At 49.8% G+C, this 8,884-nt stretch overlaps 4 protein-coding genes across 8 annotated transcripts; 1 reads left to right on the plus strand and 3 right to left on the minus strand.

The window, feature by feature from the left end:
• LOC9635127 (upstream activation factor subunit spp27) lies at window positions 1-1,979 on the plus strand. 4 transcript variants are annotated; one of them, XR_002993462.1, is made up of 7 exons: window positions 1-762; window positions 841-943; window positions 1,011-1,182; window positions 1,249-1,439; window positions 1,505-1,639; window positions 1,702-1,786; window positions 1,836-1,979. XR_002993462.1 is itself a non-coding variant. In XM_002979442.2 (6 exons), exons 1-5 carry the CDS (start codon window positions 389-391, stop codon window positions 1,625-1,627), a joined length of 963 nt encoding a protein of 320 aa, XP_002979488.1. In that variant the 5' UTR covers window positions 1-388; the 3' UTR covers window positions 1,628-1,639; window positions 1,702-1,974. The 4 variants fall into 4 exon arrangements, 1 of the variants encoding a protein (XP_002979488.1); XR_002993460.1 differs by having other exon boundaries at window positions 1,840-1,979; XR_002993461.1 differs by having other exon boundaries at window positions 1,844-1,979.
• LOC112349666 lies at window positions 1,934-2,493 on the minus strand. 2 transcript variants are annotated; one of them, XM_024684478.1, is made up of 3 exons: window positions 2,323-2,493; window positions 2,141-2,260; window positions 1,934-2,053 (listed from the first exon to the last, which is right to left on the minus strand). In XM_024684478.1, exons 1-3 carry the CDS (start codon window positions 2,485-2,487, stop codon window positions 2,030-2,032), a joined length of 309 nt encoding a protein of 102 aa, XP_024540246.1. In that variant the 5' UTR covers window positions 2,488-2,493; the 3' UTR covers window positions 1,934-2,029. The 2 variants fall into 2 exon arrangements, with proteins under 2 accessions (XP_024540246.1, XP_024540245.1); XM_024684477.1 differs by having other exon boundaries at window positions 1,934-2,260.
• A 280-nt stretch (window positions 2,494-2,773) lies between these two features.
• LOC112349665 lies at window positions 2,774-5,576 on the minus strand. Its single transcript, XM_024684476.1, has 13 exons — window positions 5,385-5,576; window positions 4,437-5,333; window positions 4,282-4,382; window positions 4,116-4,227; window positions 3,983-4,060; window positions 3,833-3,925; window positions 3,692-3,775; window positions 3,539-3,637; window positions 3,425-3,481; window positions 3,334-3,364; window positions 3,238-3,284; window positions 3,117-3,175; window positions 2,774-3,047 (listed from the first exon to the last, which is right to left on the minus strand). Exons 1-13 carry the CDS (start codon window positions 5,457-5,459, stop codon window positions 2,825-2,827), a joined length of 1,956 nt encoding a protein of 651 aa, XP_024540244.1. The 5' UTR covers window positions 5,460-5,576; the 3' UTR covers window positions 2,774-2,824.
• A 40-nt stretch (window positions 5,577-5,616) lies between these two features.
• On the minus strand, window positions 5,617-7,419 carry LOC9634498 (pentatricopeptide repeat-containing protein At4g02750). Its single transcript, XM_002979555.2, has one exon. The coding sequence runs from the start codon at window positions 7,417-7,419 to the stop codon at window positions 5,617-5,619; it is 1,803 nt and encodes a 600-aa protein (XP_002979601.2).
• Between the last annotated feature and the right edge of the window lie 1,465 nt (window positions 7,420-8,884).

Consider the following 8,884-nt stretch of genomic DNA (forward strand, 5'->3'; position numbering starts at 1 on the left):
GTGCCCAATCGTGCGGCTGGGACGAGCTGACGGTACGGGTACGGCAGACCCCTTCGTTCTGCCGCATCCTTAGTGCTCGAGGCTTTGATCGTCCGTCGCCGGGGAAAGGAAAGCTCCCTAGGGCACTGGATCTGGAGCGCACAGCAGCGGCATTGCCAGGGCCAGATCGATCTTGCTCGTCGCGGCGGCCAGGAGTTTGTAGCGCGCGGCCGAGGTTTGTAGGAGAGAGAGGGATTTCCCGGCGGAGCTGCTAGCCCGCTGTGTTGGCGGGATCTCTCCGGCTCCGGCATGAGAGCGGCATTCTAAGGCGCTAGAATCTCAGCTAGGGCTTTGCGAGCGCGCGATTCTCTTTGTCGGAAATCCCCCGGTCTTTCTCGAGAATCCTGCCATGGCGACGACAACGGCCTCCCCAGAAGCGGCCATAGCGGAGGCGTCGCTAGTGGCGGATAGCGACATTGTCCGAGAGATTGGGCTGGTTCTCAACAGCGCCGACTTGTCCACCACGTCCATGAGCGACATAAGGGCGGTGCTGGAGAAGAACTTGGGGGTGGAGCTCGCCCACAAGAAGGATTTCATCCGGCAGCAAGTCGATGAGTTCCTGGCACACAACACGAGCCTGGGATCCTTGGTCAAGGGCGACGAGGAGGCGAATGCCACTGCTCCGGCGCAGGAGGAGCAGCAGGGCACTGCCGAGGATTCGCTTCCAAACGATCAGGAGCTCGAGCAATTCAGAGAGAACATCGAGCTCGCGATCGAAGACAGGTAACTCTCTTCTTTTCTAGTTCGTTTGTTTTTCTTTGTTTTGTTCTTTTGGGTTCTAATGCCGCTCTTGTGTTGCAGTACTCCCAAGGAGAAGAAGAAGCGGGGAGGACTTAACAAGCTCTGCCGTCTCTCGCCGGAGCTCCAGGCAATTATAGGAGAGGAATCCTTGCCTAGGACCCAGGTAGGCTTGTTTTTCTTTTCCTGAAAGCATTTTTTTAGCTTGCTTGCATTGCTCGTCTCGTCGTCAGGTGGTGAAGCAGCTCTGGGTTTACATCCGTGCTCACAACTTACAAGATCCCGAGAACAAGAGGAACATCATTTGCGATGATCCCTTGCGTGAGCTGTTTGGGACGGACCAAACTGACATGTTCCAAATGAATAAGCTTTTATCCAAGCACATTTGGACTATAACCGAAGAGGGTGAGTGTTTTGGCTTTTGCCCGAGTCAAAATGGTGACCACAAAGATTGCTTCCTTGATTGTGCAGGGGCCGAAGATTCGGAGCCCAAGACAAAGAGGCAGAAGAAGGATTCCGGGAAAGGGAAAGCGTCGGGATTCCTTGTCCCATCTCCGATCTCAGACGCCCTCCAAAAGTTTTTTGGTACTGGCGAAAGCGAGGTGACGAGGAGCGAGGTCGTAAAGCGGATTTGGGACTACATTAGGAGCAACCAACTTCAGGTAGCTCTCAACGACAAAACTCTCTCTTTTCTCACAGGTTTAATGTTGCGTTTACTTGTGCGCAGGATCCTACCGATAAGAAGAAGATCCTCTGTGACAATAAACTACAGGAGCTTTTTGAATGCGATAGCTTCTTGGGGTTTACCATGCCCAAGCTTCTGGCCTCGCACTTCGTGACATCCTCCTGACTGACACAACCGGTGAGCAATTTCATCTGCCTAGTTCCCAGAAACTTTGTCTAACGTCGAGCTTTCCCTGGCAGGTCACAATAAGGTAAAGGACATATACACTATACTTCCTTGCTCGCGAAGCTACAAAACACTCACACAGCAGACAGGAACTCATAGGTACGTGAATCGTGATCTTCCTCACGACATAGTATATTTATAATTGCAGATAGACAGACTTCTGTTACTACTACTGAAGCTTTGTGCTGCTGCTGGTGGCTATTGCTTCTAAGAGAAGCATTTCAGCTCACAGGGGCAGTAGAACACTGACTGTAATTTCTATTAACTTTTGTATTCATTCTTGGAAACGAAAGACTGTCTAGAGCTCCGGGAAGATGAAAACGATCGATAAGATGTTGGATCTCACACTTTCTGGAGCTGCCAAAGCTGATTAGTCAGCCGATCAGGATGGCAGTCTTGGAAGTCTATAAGCGAACTTCCTATTCGAAAAAAGCATAGAAGTGAGAATCTTACCACCTCCTTGGGTGCTATTCCATGACGCAGGTAAAGACCGCTCCTTTCATTCATCAGAGCGAATCCAAAGCCACCATAAGCATCCTGGAAGCGGCCCAAACGGAACGATTGCTCCCAGATCTAAACAACAGGAAACGTAAATTGTGAGACAGACAAACAAACAAGAAAGGAAGAACGAAAACCTGAGCGTCGTCCCCATCCTTTAAGTTGGTTAGAATCGCAGACCCATTCTTGTCGATTGAAACAACTTTAGAAGACGTTGAAACGATTCTTAGCTTCTGGGATGACGATACTTCATCAAACACACCAACAAGAAGAAGAAGAAGAAGAAGGAAGAAGACAACCATGTTTTTGCCAAAGGAGAAGAAGCCCTTGTAGAAACAAACACAAGAAAAACGCTTGAGGAAGATCGAAAAGAACTGGCTGCGAACTTGGAGGTGAAACACATTTTGTGTTTGTGTCCTTTGTCCTCTCAAGGACAAAACTATGTGATCAATGGATTCTTCTTACTTCTTAGGAATAAAATCACTCTAAAGTTTTTGTGTTAAGACATAAGCGCATTGCGATATGTAATCCATGGATTTTTCTTGCTTCTTAGGAATAAAATCGCTCTAAAGTTAAGACATAAGCGCATTGAGATATGTAATCAATGGATTTTGCTTACTTCTTAGGAATACAATCACTCTAAGCATCTTGTGCTATGCTTGGGCCTTCTTGAGTGAATGTAGCATCCTGTTCTTGTTCCTGGGCTTGAGACTCATCTGGCTTAGACCCATGCTTTGCAGCAGCTTGCACCACTCTGTCCTGCACGGCTGTTGTTGATGGAGAGGTTGCCAACTCCAGTTTACTTGTCCTGGGCTGTCCTCCAAGCCACTCAAGAATAACCCTGAGTGGCGCTTGCAAAACTCTGGACAGAGAACAAAAGACAATGCAGAGACTTTTAGAGCTGCAAGGCCCAAAAAAGCTTCATTTCTACCTCAGATCAGCGGCAAAGTCGTCTGCACTCTCGTATGACTGAAGTCGTTGATAGATTAACTACAAAAGAAGCACCGGTTATACAAAATTGTCGCTCGAATCAAATCGTCTTTCGGTTTAACCTGTACGATAGCAATCACTCCAAGCAATTGAAGAGTTTTCTCCCACTCTGCCAAGATAGATGGGTATTACCAATGGAGTAATTTCTCTCTTCTTACCAGACAAAGCATAAATAGAAGCAAGAGATCCCTGCATTCAAGCAGCGTGATAAGAATAGGATCTTAAGAGCTTGAAAACATAACCACTGACCACAGCTATAGCAGCTATTCCAGCTGGTTTGAGTTCCTCCACAACTGCCTCGGTTTCCTGGCACGACAAATCTTTGTTACCACACAGCAGGACAACTTGCGTTGAAATACAAACCTCCTTGAGAATTTTGAGTGGTGTTTCTTGTCCTTCAGGCTTTTGTCCTAGGCCGGTTTTCAACCAGGCAGCAAATCCACCCTCTAGACGATACGATCTCTACATGCAAAATTGCAACGTCAGTGGAAGAGAGATCAAACCGGCGATGCCTACTCTTATCCCGACTTTTCTCAATGCTTTTGCAATTTTCTTCGATTGAGTACCATCAGCGTCCATGACGACAACCTTTGAGGTGGACTGCATTGCAGTCAGAAAGAGTTAGAAATGGAGGGTTTGGATCCGATTGCTACTCACCGTGACGTTTCTCAAGTTGCAAATCAAGGTTGCTGTTAGCAAGCTATTTACATCATCTGCACTTCTCAAGAGATCTCGCACAGGACGCTCTACCTGAACTGAAATTTGTATGCATCAGGAATAGAGATATATGCATATATATCCGCTTACCTCCAGGCCAGTAATGCTCGCAAGCTTAAATCGAGCTCCTCTTCTGACGTCCGGAACACCATCTCGCTCTTTTAATTCCTGGAGTTTTGGCGAGAGAATGAACACCCCCCAATAATCAAGAGTTTGAGCTAACCTGCGGCCGTACGTCGACGAGCACAACCTTCTCCTTTTTAAGCATGTCAAACACAGTATCTGCCGAAAGATCGCCAGCATAACCACCATACTTCGAGTCCCAAAGTAAAAACCTGGAAAGGCAAGCCACTCGATTTCTTTCAGTGTTGCATTTACAAACTTCTTACCCCACGTAAGCACTTCCACCTCCAACCAGAAATATCGGAATGATAGGATTTTCGGGATCAATACCCACGGCTTTTTCCAAGCTCACAGCAGCATCAAAAGACTGTGCATTGTTCCAAAGCATGAACTAGAGAGAGAAAGAGAAATCACAAAATACCTGATGTAGTACCGAACTCAATGGCGCAAAAACGTTTTGCTCCGCACTGCTCAGGGCGTTCTGTACTTCGGATGGCGCTGAGCCTTTCGCTAAGCTGTACACGTCCGATACAGCATGGCCAACTCCTCCAACGCCATTCTTCACGAATATGACGACCTCCTTGAGCGCATTGTTGACGGGAGTTCCAGTCCGAAAGGGACTCGTAAGATCTATCGAAAGACCGGGGGGATTCGACGACGGCTGATCATCAACCTTCTCCCCAGCTCCCTTTATCACCCTCAAGATGGATCCGTTGATACTGTCATACGCGTCCTGGATAGAGTTCTCAGCCTTGTTTATAGATCCTGTGATGGAGTCCCTGATCCCACCGAAGAAGTTCGCGCCACTCTCTTGGATCTCGGACAGTGTGCTCGAGACATCCTCAGCCGCGCCTTTCAACGCATCGGAGGCCTCCTTCGCGGCCGAAGATAATGGATTTCCACCCAGCTCTCCTCCATCCGGTACGTCTAGAACACCACCACCTTGACTCTCTTCTCCAGGAGCCAATGAAAAGTCTGGTATCAAGTCATCGCCACCTTGGGGTGGTGCTTCCAGCTGAGGAGCTTCCACTGCATCACTGGAAAAAATGCCGGGCTTGGGCAAATCGCTGTCACTGGCAACCTCTGGCAAATACATCGCTCCAGTCCCAGAAGAAAGACTAGAGGCATCATCTCCTGGAAAATTTGATGCTCCAGCACTGGATGAGACATCATCGGCAAGTACTTCATCGACGAATTTCAAACCACCGCTGTGAATTCCCTTGTTTCCTAAACTGAAAGCCCTCCACCTCGCAGCAAGCTTGTCCGAGCTAGAAGCAAGATGACTTACAAACGGTCCATGGGACCGATTCCAGGAAATCTGCGAAGAAAACCATGAATCCGCTACTAGAACACGAGCGAGAGAACTTACCTGAGATCCTGGCGCCGACGCCACAACCGGCTTGTAGAGATTGCAATTCACAGCAGCAGTAGCAGCAGTGGCCATGGCGCATTCTTTTCCTTGCGCCTCAGATCATCGTCCCCATACCATCGATCGAGGAAGAGACCTCGAAATAAATCCCAAACGCTGACGTGGAGTTTGGTATCTGGCACTGCCCAATAGGAGCCGTGACTACGTGGCAGTTTCTCAGCCAATAGTACACCTACACGAAGGCCGTAGCATACACATTGGCTAGCAAAATGTAAGTCGTTGGATGCCGGGGATCGACGGCCGAGATTTGTCCTGCGGCTCTCTGGGCCCTCTCCTCGTCCCCTTGTACGATACAAGACGAGAGCAATGCTCTCCACGCGACTCCATCGGCCTCGTACGGCATGTCTAGGACGAGTTCTTGTGCTCGATCGATCTGGCCGGATCGTCCCAGGAGGTCAATCATACAAATGTAGTGATCGATCACGAGATTCACACCAAAATCCTTGAGAATTCCCCGGAAAAACGCGAATCCCTCGTCAAACATCCCGCCATGGCTGCACGCCGACACAATCGACACGAGGCTCGCGAAATTGGGGCCGATTCCTTCGAGCAGCATCCGGAAGAACAACTCTAGCATCGATCCCAGCTCGCCAATTCGCGCGTACCCATGGATCATCGCGTTCCACGCCGCCAAATCCCGCCTGGACAGCTCCTCAAAGATGGAGCTGGTGAGGGAGATATCCCCACACTGGGCATACATGTTTAGCAGGGCGGTCTCGATTTGGGGGTGGGATTCGAAACCCCGACCTCCCTCTGTGATGCGGCGGTGGATCTCTTTGCCCTGCTCCACGTCGGAAAGATTCGCACAAATCTCCAGCGCCACCGCGAATGTGACTCGATCCGGGGATACATCCATGGCGCGAAATAGCGCCAGCGCCTCATCGTTTCTATCGTCCCCGGAATATGCCGATATCATCATGTTCCACGAGACAACGTTCTTTTGGGGCATTTGATCGAAAAATCTCTCCCTTGCCACGTCAATCTCTCCAAGGTTTATCAATCCCGAAACCATGGAGTTCCACGAAACCACGTCCCTCCGTGGCATTAGATCAAAGAATCTTTCAGCATGGTCGAAGTACCCGTTCTGGGCATATGCCGCTACCATGGCATTCCAGCTTACCAGATCTCGCCCGTCCATTTTCCTAAAGGTAATTTCCGACTGTTCGATCTGGCCATTTTGTCCGTACGCCGCGACCATCACGTTCCAAGAAAATATTGTCCACTTACACATTCTTGAGAATAGGGTTCTTGAGGAGTCCAGGTCGCCATTCTGGGCAAACGCAGCGATCAAGATGTGCCAAGACACAATGTCCGCCTTTGGTAGATCTTCGAAGAGCTCCTTCGCGGCGACCATATCGCGCGCCTCGGCCTCGGCGGTAAGAATCGCGTTCCAAGAAACGATGTCGGTCGCAGGAAATCTCTCAAACAGGCCTTTGGCATCGAGTAAGCGGCCGATCTGGACGAATCCGGAGATCGTCGCGTTCCAGGACACCAGATCCCGCTCAGGCATCGCGTCCAAGCAGCGCGTCGCCTGGTCCATGTCCCCGATCGATGCGTAGGCCGTCAGGATCGCGTTCCAGGAAACGATATTTCGGCACGGCATCCTCAAGAACATCGTTCTTGCCCAGTCCAGCTCCTGGTTCTCGGCGTAGCAAGTGATCAGGATCGTCCAGGAGAAGACATTGGTCTCGGGCGAGAGATCGAAGAGAAATTTCGCCCGAGGCAGCTCGCCGCTCTCGGCATAGGCAGCGACGATCGCGTTCCAAGACACGACGTTCCTGAGCGGCATCCGGTCGAAGATCTGGCAGGCCTGGAGGAGATCGTCGTGCTGCGCGCACGCCGTGACGATGAAATTCCAGGACGTGACATTCCTCTCCCTCATCGCATCGAAGATGGCCAGGGCGCGGCGGAGATCTCCGCTGTGGATGTAGGCAACGAGCATCGCGTTCCAGGACACCACATCCCTCTCCAGCATCGACGAGAAGATCCTCTCGGCGTCATGGATCTCGCAGCTCTGGGCACAGGCCGTGAGCATCGAGTTCCAGGACACGAGATTCCGGCACGGCATTCGCTGGAACAGCGCCCCAGCGTGGTGGAATCCAGCGGATTGGAGCGTGGCAGCGAGAAGGATCGTCCAGGAGTAGACATTGCGATCGATGATCCTTTCGAAGGCAGCGCGGGCGTCTTGGATGCTGCCACAGTCGCCATACATTCTCACCAGGAGATTGCCCAGGTAGGTGTGGCGATCGAAGCCATAGCTGGCGAGATGCCCGTGCAGGTCCCTAGCGTCTTGGAGAGACTTGAGGCTCCCACACTCGCGGATCCTTGAGGCATATGCCTCGATCGTATACATTCTCCGGCTCTTTCTAACCTGAAGTTTATTGGTTATGGTGACCACATGAAGGCTTATAAGCTCAACAGCCTTTCCAGTTCAAAAATCCTTCACAGTCGTGATGTGATCTTTGATGAGCCTCGGACTTATCCTACTCCCAGTCTTCCCACAGCCATCGAGCCCCCAGTCAAGCGTCAACAGTTTGAGGCAATTAACAGTGATGGAGCACTTGTAGCACTATTCGGCATTGGAAATGGAACTCCACTCTTACTACTGGACACCAGCGGCATCCAGGCACAGGTGATGCAGCCTCGGGAGTGCATGACCTTGCTAAGGCAGGAATAGGGGAGTTAGGCTTAGGTGGGAGTACTTCGCATCCTCAACCTCACAGATCTACCAAACTCCACAAGCTCAAGCTAGGGAGCATGCCCAGATTGATCCTAGCAACTCCGATGCTTTTTACTATCCTTCTGCTCTTCCAACATTAAAGCAAACCATCCTCAAGCTTCCTCCCCAGTTTTTCAACTACTCTTCTCCGAAGGGCAAGATATTCTAGCCCCCAAGAATTTGCATGAAAGCTTTCTCCAGTCCAAAGTGATAGCAGCGACAGGCAGCTGCAAATTTGGAGTACTCATCCCTGATGGAGAATGATACTTCAGAGCTTGTTGATTTACCAAGTTAGGAACCAATCAAGATGATGTGAATTTTTCACATGGACAGTAGTGTTGTCAAATATAAGGCCAGATTAGTAAGAAAAGGTTATTCTCAGATTACAATGAAATGTTCTCTCTAGTTGTGAAGATGCCTCCATCTGCATGCTACTTAATCTTGCTGCCCAAGAGCATTCAAAGTGGAGCAGCTTGATGTCACTACACCATTTCTCTATAGCAATTTCAATGAGGAAGTTTATGTTCTTCAGCCAGAAGGATATATTGTCCCAGGCCAGGAGCGCCAGGAGTGCTTAAGAAGGCTTTATATGGACTGAAGCAATCTCCAAGGCAGTGGTATACCAAGACGATTAGTTATCTCCTTTCAATTGGCTTTCTTTAACACTTCAAGTGACACAAATGTCTATTTAGGCAAGTTAAAGGTTTGATTTGCTCTATAT

The sequence above is a fragment of the Selaginella moellendorffii genome, unplaced genomic scaffold, assembly GCF_000143415.4.
Source record: "Selaginella moellendorffii unplaced genomic scaffold, v1.0 SELMOscaffold_41, whole genome shotgun sequence".
Lineage (NCBI taxonomy): Eukaryota > Viridiplantae > Streptophyta > Lycopodiopsida > Selaginellales > Selaginellaceae > Selaginella > Selaginella moellendorffii.